Source organism: Ursus americanus, chromosome 29 (genome assembly GCF_024610735.1).
Source record: "Ursus americanus isolate L20-20 chromosome 29, mUrsAme1.1.p, whole genome shotgun sequence".
NCBI lineage: Eukaryota > Metazoa > Chordata > Mammalia > Carnivora > Ursidae > Ursus > Ursus americanus.
The window spans coordinates 35,234,559-35,247,305 of record NC_142155.1 but is presented as its reverse complement, the minus strand read 5'-3'; the positions used below and the strand labels follow the sequence as shown (position 1 = coordinate 35,247,305).

The window sequence follows — 12,747 nt, the reverse complement described above, 5'->3', positions numbered from 1 at the left end:
GCTAGCTGGTCCCAGGAGGCTATTTCTGAGTGGGAACCAAGGTTCTCACTGGCCCTCCTGTACCACTTTCCCTCAACACTACTAGGCCCTAAAAACGTGGGAAGCAACTAAAGCTGAGAGAGACAATCCAACAGACTCCCAGTGACTTACCCCATCCTTCTCAGAAGGAGAAGTTACAGTTTGTGCTCCTTGGCCCAAGTCTATAGCCTTAACCAAAACCCACATGCTGTTAGTGAGATGTGCCCCCACAGCATGGTACTTGGCACTGAACATAGGAGACCACCTTTCCCGTCTGCATTTTTTGGAATCCTGGGAAATCTACTCAATTCATTGGACAATTAGATTCACCATCTATAAAATGAGCCTAATATTTGTCCTGTCCATCCCTACCTTATGGATGTCAGGTTTCAGTAATTTAACAGTGTGAAAGAAATGTAGAATACTACAAAATCCAAGGCAGGCTGATCTTGATTTTGGCTCTGACCAGCAAGCCAACCTGCTGGGGAACTACTTTCCCTGACCCATCCACCCTGGGTTCTTCCTTTACATCTTTTTCTTCCTTCACCTGTGGGAGCTCAATCAATATTTCAGTAGAAGCTGGGGTGTCTGGGGAAGCCTCCCCCTGCATAGACTGAGCTCCCCCTCCCTTTAGGGAACAATTATCCCTACCAGTTTCTCCCCATATCCATAAAGTCTCAGGTTCATTAGTTAATGCCCCTCCATCCCATGGTGGAGATCGCTGTCTTTTCATGGGGAGGAGACAGATCTCCACTTAAGTGTTGACTGGTAAGATCTCGATGGGGTGACGTAAAGGACCTTTATTCTAGAAACTATAAATCACTCTTAAAAGACATTGAGGAAGACATAAAAAGATGGAAAGATATTCCATGCTCATGGATCGGAAGAATTAACATAGTTAAAATGTCCATGCTACCCAGAGCAATCTACACTTCCAATGCTATCCCGATCAAAATACCGAGAACGTTTTTCAAAGAACTGGAACAAATAGTCCTTAAATTTGTATGGAACCAGAAAAGACCCCGAATCTCCAAGGAACTGTTGAAAAGGAAAAACAAAGCTGGGGGCATCACAATGCCGGATTTCAAGCTGTACTACAAAGCTGTGATCACAAAGACAGCATGGTACTGGCACAAAAACAGACACATAGACCAATGGAACAGAATAGAGAGCCCAGAAATGGACCCTCAGCTCTTTGGGCAACTAATATTTGATAAAGCAGGAAAAAACATCCAGTGGAAAAAAGACAGTCTCTTCAATAAATGGTGCTGGGAAAATTGGACAGCTACATGCAAAAGAATGAAACTTGACCACTATCTCACACCATACACAAAAATAAACTCCAAATGGATGAAAGACCTCGATGTGAGACAGGAATCCATCAAAATTCTAGAGGAGAACATAGGCAGCAACCTCTACGACATCGGCCAAAGCAACCTTTTTCATGATACATCCCCAAAGGCAAGAGAAACAAAAGATAAAATGAATTTATGGGACTTCATCAAGATTAAAAGTTTCTGCACAGCCAAGGAAACAGTCAGAAAAACTAAGAGGCAGCCCACGGAATGGGAGAAGATATTTGCAAATGACACTACAGATAAAGGACTGGTATCCAAGATCTGCAAAGAACTTCTCAAACTCAATACACGAGAAACAAATAAACAAATAAAAAAATGGGCAGAAGATATGAACAGACACTTTTCCAATGATGACATACAAATGGCTAACAGACACATGAAAAAATGTTCAAAATCATTAGCCATCAAGGAAATTCAAATCAAAACCACACTGAGATACCACCTTACTCCAGTTAGAATGGCAAAAATAGACAAGGCAAGAAACAACAATTGTTGGAGAGGATGTGGAGAAAGGGGATCCCTCCTACATTGTTGGTGGGAATGCAAGTTGGTACAGCCACTCTGGAAAACAGTGTGGAGGTCCCTTAAAAAGTTAAAAATTGAGCTACCCTATGATCCAGCCATTGCACTACTGGGTGTTTACCCCAAAGATACAGACATAGTGAAGAGAAGGGCCATATGCACCCCAATGTTCATAGCAGCAATGTCCACAATAGCTAAATCGTGGAAGGAGCCGAGATGCCCTTCAACAGATGACTGGATTAAGAAGTTGTGGTCCATATATACAATGGAATATTACTCAGCTATCAGAAAGAACGAGTTCTCAACATTTGCTACAACATGGACGGCACTGGAGGAGATAATGCTAAGTGAAATAAGTCAAGTAGAGAAAGACAACTATCATATGATTTCTCTCATCTATGGAACATAAGAACTAGGATGATCGGTAGGGGAAGAAAGGGATAAAGAAAGGGGGGTAATCAGAATGGGGAATGAAACATGAGAGACTATGGACTATGAGAAACAAACTGAGGGCTACAGAGGGGAGGGGGTGGGGGAATGGGATAGGCCGGTGATGGGTAGTAAGGAGGGCACATATTGCATGGTGCACTGGGTGTTATACACAACTAATGAATCATCGAGCCTTACATCGGAAACCAGGGATGTACTGTATGGTGACTAACATAATATAATAAAAAATCATTATAAAAAAAAAATCTCGATGGGGTGGGACCTGACCGAATTGGCCCTCTTATCCTTTCCCAAGATGGAAGGCCGAGCAACAGTAGAAGATGCCCCCTCCCCAGCACTGCAAAACTCAGTGGGGTGGTCCAGTCTCCCCAGGATGGGGGGATGGTGTAATGTCTGACATTCATGGAAGAAGACAACATGGAAAGGAGGGCCTGCAGATAGAGTGGGAGTGGGGCATGGAATGGCTGTTATCTTCCCCCAACTTCGGGGTCTCTCTTTTCATAATCCATCACTTGCCCTACCTGTGGATGACCACAGCATAGTAAGCAAGAGGAAGGTGAGACTGCATCCTGGGTAATTCCACACTGTGCTTTAGAAGCATGCTTGCTGTTCCCCTGGCCCTCCTGGGGACGGTTCCAACACCACGCCTGGTGACAGATGTTCTTGATGACTCTTCGAGACAAGTGTTTGTGAATGTCACTTGGGCTGATAATGACATGCAGGGCACATAATTCTCCATGTCACACCAGGGATGAGGCTGAGCAGGGACGGGCTGCTGCCTTCTCCAGGGAGGAGGGAGCCTCCCCTTTTTCTGACTCCTCTCCTGCCACCCTTCCTCCTTCCTTGTGACCCCTCCTTGCTCTGACACTGTCCTCATTAATGCTGGCCCCTTCCTGAAAGGGCAGGCTCTGGGGCAGAGGGATGGGAGAGTCGGCCCTCCCCAGTCACATGGGAAACATGCCAGGCCCCTGTGGGGCTCAGCCGAGTGTACTCAGGGAAGACAAATGCCTTGGAGGTCAGCAAGAACCATTAAAATAATTAGGGAGCTAATTATCTGATAAAAGAACAAGACCCTATTTCATAGTCAAATTCAAATCCTGAGTTATCCATGATTTGGGATTACCTATGTCTGCTTCCCCTTCCTGGTATGTGGAATAGAACCCGATGTTTTCAGACACTGCTCACAGCTCTCCAGGGCTTCTGTGGGCCCCGGATGGGCATCACTGATGACCTATCGATGACTTGTGTCCTGTTCCCATTGGGCAATCTGAGCCCCTGCCGAAGTCCCTGTCTGTGACCGCAGGCCCTGGGGCTCAAACCCATATGAGAAAGGGCACCCTAACCCTGGGAAGTAAGATGCCAGAGTGGCCTCAGCTGGTAAGAGCAGGTGGATTTAGCGAGTGTAATACTGCCTTAACCATGGGATTATAAAGGTCTTGCACAGAAGCAGAGACCATCAGGGCTGGGATCATGTAAGTCAAATGTTTCCATACCTGCTTAAAGTCAGGCTGCCCACTCAGCGTCCCTGGCACGAAGTCACCCAGGTTCTGCTTGAACCCCTCTGGCATGGGCAGCTCACTACTTTGTGGCAGCTCTTACTTATTATGCTGTTGGACAGCTCTGATGCTCATTTCCATTCTGTTCGGTTCACCAAATGTCGACCCAGTAGCTGTCGTGAGCCAGGACTTACTAGGAGCTGGGGGTACAGAGATGAGTACACATGGAAAGCATATGCTGGAGAGGAAGAAAGATACAAAACCAAAGTTCACAGCCAGATGGAGAGCAATGAGAGAGGTACGTAAGGCTGTTGTTGCTGGACTTTTTTCTTGTAACGGGCTGATGGCTACTTCCATACACGTGTGCGCACGCATGTGTATGTGTGTGCATGGCGTGTGTGCATGCGTGCATGTGTTTTCTGCTCTTCTACTCCTAAGTTCTTTGAATAATTTAAGGGAGATAAGTCTTCTTTTCTGAGTCGCTTCATCTCCAGTGTAACCTTCCTCCATCTCCCATTAGCTTCCAGAATCCCATTCTCATCAGTTGATCTCTGGACACAAGGTACTTGGTAAAAGGACTCTTCAGACCGTGCCATCCTGTGTCAGACATTCCACAGCTCTGCTCTGACCAACTTGAATGATTCAGCAGTTAGAATCGTAATCTCTCATGAGCTAAGCATTTTACTTCTGTTAACACAACCAAAATCCATAGGAGTCTTAGCAGCTCCACCACTTTGTGGCCATAATGTCCTTGAGATCAACTAAAACTCAGAGCCTGGGCCACACAAAATTCCCGTCAAGCCAGATGTTCCCCACCTTGCGCTTGTTCAATTGAGTCCTTGAACCAAAGGGAAGGGAATACATGTTTTCTGTGTCATTATCCATGACAAGAGGAAAATGGATCAAACAGAACAGAAATGGGAGCAGAAGCTGAGGAGGCACAAGGCAGAAGCTTTCTTGCATGTTCACATCAACGTATCAGTCTGGCTACTTGACCAGTTTCAAGCTCATTTCACCGGTACACATTTCTCCATTTTGTCCCAAACAAAGGGTGAGATTTTGTCAAATGTCCTGTAAAACTGTCATAAGCTCTGTTTATGGTAGTGAGTCACAGCCAATGGAATCTCCTAGGACATTTTCCAAGGGCACTTAGCACCCCAGAGATTCGGATCCACTTCCCTGTGGGGATGCTCGGGGGTTGGATCTAATGCAGAATTGTTGTACAAGGAGGGTGCCGGCTGAGAGGTGCTGTCCTCAGGAGTGACAGGAGGCACACCTGTCTGAGCTGCTGGCCCACAGTATTTCCTGAACACAGATCAGCAACCGGGCAGGATTTTCTCCTCATGAACCCATGCTGGGGCCTGGCAATCAGCATACTTTTCTGAGGGCTTATTGCCATCTGTTGCGAAATCCTTTCTAGAATTTGGCAGGGACTCCACGGCCAGCCTAGCATCCTATGCTTTACGCGGTCTATTCTTGGAAAAGCAGAATATCCGCCCTTTTCCCATCTGAGGCACTTCTCTTTCTGTCCGTGCTGCCTCAGGACCAGTCCCACAGCTCGGGAACCCCATCTAGGGTTCCTTTAGTCTTGGAAGCGACCTGGGGGCCTGGGGACTAGGACCCGTATTCTTCCCTTCCTTCTCCATAGTACAGGTCTTGCCCTTCCTGGATTGCTTGGATCCTGATTCCGTCTCTGCTTCTTACCCCTGTATCACACCTTGGACAAGTGCCTTATACGGAAAGTGGAACAATCATAGTTCTCACCTCCTGGGGATAGTAAAAACTAAATGAGTCGGTCGGCATAAAGCCCTTCACATAATAGCGCCTGGTACAAGGAAGCTCTCAGCACAGATTTGCGCCCTCCCTCCTGGGAGTGTGGGAACAAGTCACAAATGGCCAGGCTGACCTGCTGGCTCCTGGCTAGGCTCATTGCAACTTCCTTCCCAACCAGCAGGCTGTTGTCATGGTTCCTTTTTGCTACGGACACGGGTTAAAAAGCCCCATTTGGCTGTCTTTAGCTCTCTCCGCACAGCGCACGCTCCTCCTCACCTTCCACTATGGGCCTTTCTTCCCTGTTTTGTACACTTTCCTGCTGAAGTCAGCGCACGTCAGAAGCCACTGTGCAGCCACTAGTGTCTTTTCTGTCTTAAGGGGACAATTCATCTTGGAGAGTGAGTTGAGGGGTGGCAGATGGAGAGGGAGGGAGAGAATCTTAGGCAGGCTCCATGCTAGGGCACTTAACCATTAAGGTGTCCAAACCAAGGAAAATCCAGTTTCCTTCTTGGAGTGCCCTATTTCTCTCGAGCCAGAGTCGCCATCAGGGCGCCGGGTGGCCTGGCCACAGGGGTGAGTCTAGGTGCGGACTCCTGCTTCTTTCTGGCTTTGTGAGGCTGGGAGAGCTTTCTAATTCTCTCGGCCCTTTTGACTTCGCACACTGCCCGTAGAGCGTCGGGTCAGACCCAGAGCAAGCAGGCAATGATGGTGACCCGCGATGGCTGTTCCTATCATCTGGTTACAGACTCACTCTGAACTTTTTCTCTACGATTTTGGAACTCTGTCTTGTTACAGACTGACTTGTGTATTTAACTCTGCTGTTCCGTTTCCTCCCCCAAGCATGGCAGACAAGATAATGGTCTTCCTCTCACCTGTTACTATTACTTTTACTAACAATAATGATAAAGATGCATGTACCTCGAACACGAACTGTGTGCTCATACTATTTGGAGAACCTTCTGAGCTCTGTCTCCTCTGGTCCCTGTGACCTCCCTCAGAGGAAGGCTATCCTTTCTCTGTTTCTTTGTTTGTTTTAAAGCCAAGGTTTCTGATTCTTTCATTAATTTTATGAACTTAGTGTCTCCAGATTCTGAGCCACTGAATGCAAGCAGTTTGAATTCGCATCTTGAGTGAGGTCAGGACCTGAGCCCCAAGCCCTTCTGTGCCCCTGTCTGGACACCAACAGTCTCCCCGCCCCCATCACCCACTGCACTGCCTCCCCTCCTCTCTGTGCCCGTGCGAACCTCAGAGCAGGTAGCATTTCACCTTTACACTTTTTATCAAAGTCAAGACCATATAATAAATTCACAAGTGAACAAATATACTTATTTTCCAAAGGTCAACCTCACAAGTTATCAAAGAAATGCAAATTAAAACAAATTCCATTTCTCACATATGAAATTGGCAAAGATGGAAGTAATTATATATTCAGTCATTGGCGAAGGTGTGGTCGAAATGGACACTGTCGCCTTTCACTGGTGAGGGGGTCAATGAATATTTACATGCAATGTATAAAGATTATAATTTACTCATTAAACCAGTAATTCATCCCCTAGAAAAAGAAGCTAAGGGAATCACTGAACTTGCACAGGTGTGTTTAGGTACGATGCCCCAGCAAGGCACTACTTTCAATGTTGAAAATGAGAAACAATCTAAATTTTCAACAACAGAAGACTGGTTACAGAAATTGTGGTACAGAGAAGTGAAAAATATTTGACTACCATGGGAACTAAGCAAGCTGTAAGGTGGCGTGCAAAGAATTAAGAAACACAAACTAGACTGACCATAAATACTGTTTTGAATTGAAATAAAACTGAGAGGCCAAATGCATCTGGTTTACTTTGGTGAGATTACAGGTAATTCTTATTTCTCTCTTTGTCATTTTCTTTCTTTTTTTTCAAGATTCATTTATTTATTGGGGGGAGGGGCCGAGGAAGAAGGAGAAAGAGTCCCAAGCAGACTCCGCCCTGAATGCAGAGCCGGACGCAGGGCTTGATCTCATGACCCTGAGATCATGACCTGAGTCTATATCAAGAGTTGGACACTTAACAAACTGAGCCACCTCTCTTTGTCATTTTCTTTACTTTCCAAACTTTCTACAAAGACTACTACTTTTATAATTAGAAAAATACATACATGTATATTTAGGTTTAATGATAAATCTATAGATCTCTTAATCTGTGTATATATGCATACATTTAAGTTAGGTTCTAATGCTTCTTTCTGCACATCCTGAGAAGCGAAGTTTCCAGACAAACCAAGCATATGTCTGGCCAGGGAAGTACTCTGGTTTCCACCAGTTTCCATGATGCACCCCCTCAGTCTCAGGGACTCCGTTTGGGGAATGAATGCCTTCCTTGCAAGCTCTTCTCCCTCACACATTCGAGTCCAGAGACTTACCAGCTGAGATTGGAGTTGGAAGAACTCTCAATGCTCTTAACTGCTCCTGCACCATGGACCCTTCAGGTGTCTATGAAGCCTCTGGGATCCCTTCTCAGAATAAGCATTTTAAATGCATAAAAGAGGGACACCTTAACAGTTGGTTAAATGCCCAAGCATGGAGCCTGCCTAAGATTCTCTCTCTCCCTCTCCATCTGCCACCCCTCAACTCACTCTCCAGTTCTCTCTCTCTCTGAAAAAATAATAAAACAAAATAAACTAAACACATAAAAGAAAACATAGAGGATTTCCAAAGAAACCAGGCATTCCTTGAGCAGCGAGATTCTAGGCCACGTGCTTCACGTTTACCGCAAATCAAGGCTGGCTGAGATGGGAACTCATCTGGGGTTGGAGCCTGGACCCTGGGCCTGGATCTGTCGCTCCATGAGTTCCTCCCTCTGAATGACAAGGCGATTCTACTGCAGCTTTTTACTCTTAACCTCCTTTTCCTCCAGGTCCAGGAAATGACCCCTTGACCCTCACCATAAATTTACAAGGTCAACATCATTGTCTCTATTTCCAGATAAAGGAGACTGGTGCCCGAGATTTCAGCGTGGGGGGCAGGATGACCCCACTTCTAATATCCAGGCTCCCGTGACCTGCTCTTGCCAATCAAAAGTCATCCAGGGCTTCTGTGGGACCGGCTGTGAACGGGGCAAAGGGACGCTCTCCTCCCTCTAGGGCTACTTGGAGGGAAGAGACTGTGTGGGGGTGAATACAACCAGAAGAGAGTGGAACTTAGGGAAGGTAAGAAACTCTGAGAACACAGGATGTCAGTTGGGGGGGGGGTAGCTTTGATCTCGCTGAGCCCGAAGTAACTTCCTGACTTTTATGTTACATGAGCCAACACCCTAGCTCTCCCTTTTCCCTTTTCTTTTCTTCAGCCAGTTTGAATTGGGTTCCATTACCTGCAGTCACACATTTGGCCTAAGTCAGATATGGATTTTCCCCATTTTACAGATGGGGACAAACAGGCAGGCCCGGAGAATTAAATGAGTAGCAAGTGGCAGGGCCCTGGTCCGAATTCTACTCTTCCTGACCTTAAAGCCTTAAGCAGGACAGCATATGCGTCCAGGTGAAGGCCAGAGTCACTTCTCCCAGGAGGAGTGAGATCCTTTGGCCAAGAGGTCTGCTCCTCGTTCTTGTGTGTCCTCCACCTGGGGCTCAAGACAGAAGGTTCAGAGGCTCGTAGCCACGTGCCCACCGCCAGAGCCACGCCCTGGGAGGCCTGGTCCTATGTCCGTGTCTCTTGGGGCTGCCCACAGCGTTCCTTTCTCCCTACACTTCAGCGGGTGTGCTCTCTACGTCCTCTTCCCTGCACGGAGGGCAGAGATCGCCCCACGACTCCCCAGGCACCTCTGGGGAGAAGACGCAGGAGCGGAGCCGTGGGGAGCCCTCCCCGGCCCCTCCCCTGCCCCCGCCAGGCCCCTCCCCAGCCCCGCTCACCTGTAAATCAGTACCTCATCGTCGGAGCAGTTGTACTGCAGCTGGTACATCTTCACGCGGGGTGCCGACTTGCTGACCGACCACTTGACCAGGGCCGAGGTGGTCGTCACGTCGGACACAAGCACAGCGCGTTCCGGGGGGCTTTTGGGAGGCTCGCCCCCCCCACTGCCTCCGCTTCCTCGGCCGGTCTTGCTGGAGCCTGTGATGTCCGAGAGGCGGGACTTGGGGGGAGCGGTGCGGCTGGTGCTGTTGCTGAGGTGTGGCAGCTGGACGACGGAGACCTCCACCATGGCCGTGGCCTCCCCGGCGGCGTTGGCGGCGATGCAGGTGAAGGCGCCGCTGTCCTGAGACGTGGTGATGAGGATGTCCAGGGTGCCGTTGTCGTACACGGCGGTCCTTGAGGAGTTCCCCACCAGGCGGTCATCGGGGGCCACCCAGTGGATGAGGGGGCTGGGGTCCCCGATGGCCTTGCACTTGAGCGTGGCCGCCTGGCCCTCCAGAACCAGCAGCTTGTGCGTGTGCTGGGTGATGAGAGGTGGCTCGCACACAAACTCCTCCTCGCGCACGTGCCAGAAGTAGCGGCCCTTGAGGCCCCCCGGGGAGCCGCAGGTCTCCAGGTCATCGTCCCGCTCGAGCCTCCTCAGCCAGAGCAGCTCACAGTTGCAGTGCAACGGGTTCCCCCCAAAACTAAAGGACAAGGGTGGAGCAAAGGGCGTGGCAGTCAGGGCGGAGGCCTGGGAGCGGGCAAAGATGGGGTCCGGCGGCAGCTTCTGCAGCCGGTTGGAGGTGAGGTCAAGGCGAGCCAGTTTCTGCAGGTCGGCAAAGGTGCCCTCCGCGATGTGGTCCAGCAGGTTGTGGTCCAGGCTCAGCTGGTGGAGGTTGACCATGCGCCGCACGGAGCCCCAGGGCAGGCCGTGGAGGTTGTTGTAGGAGAGGTCCAGGTCCTCCAGCGTGAGCAGGAAGTCCTCGAAGGCCTCGTCAGCAATGCCCCCCAGCTGGTTATTGTTTACGATGAGATGCTGCAGATTGACCAGGCCCCGCAAGGTGTCCTCCCCAAGGCTGGGCAGCCGGTTGCTGTCCAGGTGCAGGGAGCGGAGGCTCTCGAGGTCCAGGAAGGAGAATGGCTGGATGTGGCTGATGGTGTTCCTCGACAGGGTCAGGTCCACCAGCCCCGTCATGTTGGCGAAGTCCTGGCGGCCGATGTGGATGATGAAGTTGCCGCCCAGACGCAGCTCCACTGTCCGCCGGTCGATGTCAGGGGGCACGAAGAGCAGCCCCTTGGAAGGGCAGAGGGTCCCCAGTGACTCAGACAGGTTCTGGCAGACGCAGTACTTGGGGCAGGCGTCGACCACAGCAAACGCCATGCCAAACGCCAGCAGGCCACCAAGCAGGGTCTCCATGGTCTGGTCCCTCAGGCCGCGGTGCCTGGAAGGGAGGGACACAAGATCAGGGTCAAGAGGCAACTTCCTAATGCCCTCCAGGGCTTCATCTGTCACCCTAACCCCCGCCTTACGGAGCAGCAGAGAATGGCCTGTGCTCTTGTGAGTCCAATCTCTTCCACCAATCAATCCCTCTAATAGAATTCCCCCTTTTTTCCCCTAGCCCTTATCACTTTCGAACAGACTATTTAATTTGCTTATTAACTATGTTTATGGTATACTTCCTATCTCCCCCACTACAATGTCAGCTCCACAATGGAAGGTACTTTTGTCTTTTGTTAATTGCTGTATCCCACATATCTAGCACAGTGCCTGGAACACAGTAGGGGCTCCATAAATGTGCTGAATGAATGCATGGATGATTCCATACCAGTGGTTCATCTAATAATCATCAGATTTGAAAAGTGTGTTCTGGATGTATTTTGAAGCACTTTTATCTTCTTAATTGGTTTCGACTTGGCATGAAATCAAACTGGACCAGCATTCCTTAGGAACAAGGACGTGGACAAGGAGAGAGCTGGCCCCTGGAGATGCCAGCGTTATTGGGGAACTGGTTGTAGTAAGTTTCCCCATTGAGAATCTATACAGCGAATGAACCTTTGGGAGTTCGGAAGTGAAGAAGGGGTGAGGCTGGAAGCAAAGGCATGAAGTTCCTCGGAGTACCCTAGTATGTGCTGGGTCCTCTGCCCAGACCTTTATGTACATCATCTCATTTGGGCTCTGGGAGCACCCTTCCCGGGAAGGGCTTCTCCATGTATACAGAGCCTCCTCTCCTTCAGGTGTTCACTCAGAAGTCACCTTCTCGCTGAGGCCCCGCCCCGACTGTGCCTATCCCTCTTTCCTGCTTTGTGTTTTCTCCTGGGAATTCATCAGGATCGACCTTACTGTATATTTATTTCACCTACTTGTCTTGTTTATTACTTGTCTTCTGTACTGGCAACAAAGCCCCAAGACGTAGGGACTTGTTTTTATTCACCACTATATACTCAGGGCTTAAGGCACCGCCTGGTACATAATCGGTGCTTTTGCATGAATGAATATCTAGGGAAAGGAGGAATGGACTCTGGCTCAGGTCTTTGTGTCTCCAAATCTTACAGATTTCTCACTATTCCATGTTGTACTAACTGCAGTTCTATTTATGTGGTGCTGAAAACATCAATGGGGTTGGACTTTTGAAAATCCTGCACACCGGTGGTGTAGTGTCACCCAGAGCAGCACGCTGCAAGCAAGGCCTTCTAAGGCCACTGATCTGGGGACACGCTGCCTGCTCTTTCTTGCTCTTGCAAAAGTTCTGCATGCGTGAGCCAGTGCAGAGGGGCTGAGGAATTCTGCCGCAGTCAAGAAAATGGATTAATGTTTAATTCTGCATTGCTTCCCCCTTTTTAAGCTAAAGATATTCCTTTTTGGAAGCAACAACTATTAATATCTGAAGGAAGCAGGGCTCCAGAGCTCCCAGTTTGAGAAGCACAAGTGCAGAAAAAAACAACAGCCTGATTTAAAAGGATATATAGTAAATTTAAAAACCTATTCCAATCAGATATGATTTTATTGTGAAGATATGAATTCCATTATTATGACTCTTTCAGGGTAAATCTCCCTCCCTTTAGGGTCAGAGACTTAATCTGTATTTCATCTGGAGAAAGTGCTGTTTCTGATCAGCCCTGTCCAATAGAAAGATGATTACTAGCCATTAATGTAACTTACAATTTTCTCATGGCCATATAAAAAGAGAAAGAAGTGAAATAAATTTTGATAATATATTTTATTTAAACCACTGTATCCAAAGTATTACTTCACATGTAATCA

At 48.5% G+C, this 12,747-nt stretch overlaps 1 protein-coding gene across 1 annotated transcript in view; it reads right to left on the bottom strand.

Moving 5' to 3' along the window:
- The window catches only part of LRFN2 (leucine rich repeat and fibronectin type III domain containing 2), a 39,262-nt gene extending 28,360 nt beyond the window's left edge, over positions 1–10,902 (bottom strand). Inside the window, exon 1 of the mRNA XM_045813716.2 lies at positions 9,503–10,902. Within this exon, the coding sequence (XP_045669672.2) occupies positions 9,503–10,902 (1,400 nt within the window). The remainder of the gene's footprint in view (positions 1–9,502) is intronic.
- Positions 10,903–12,747: the final 1,845 nt, after the last annotated feature.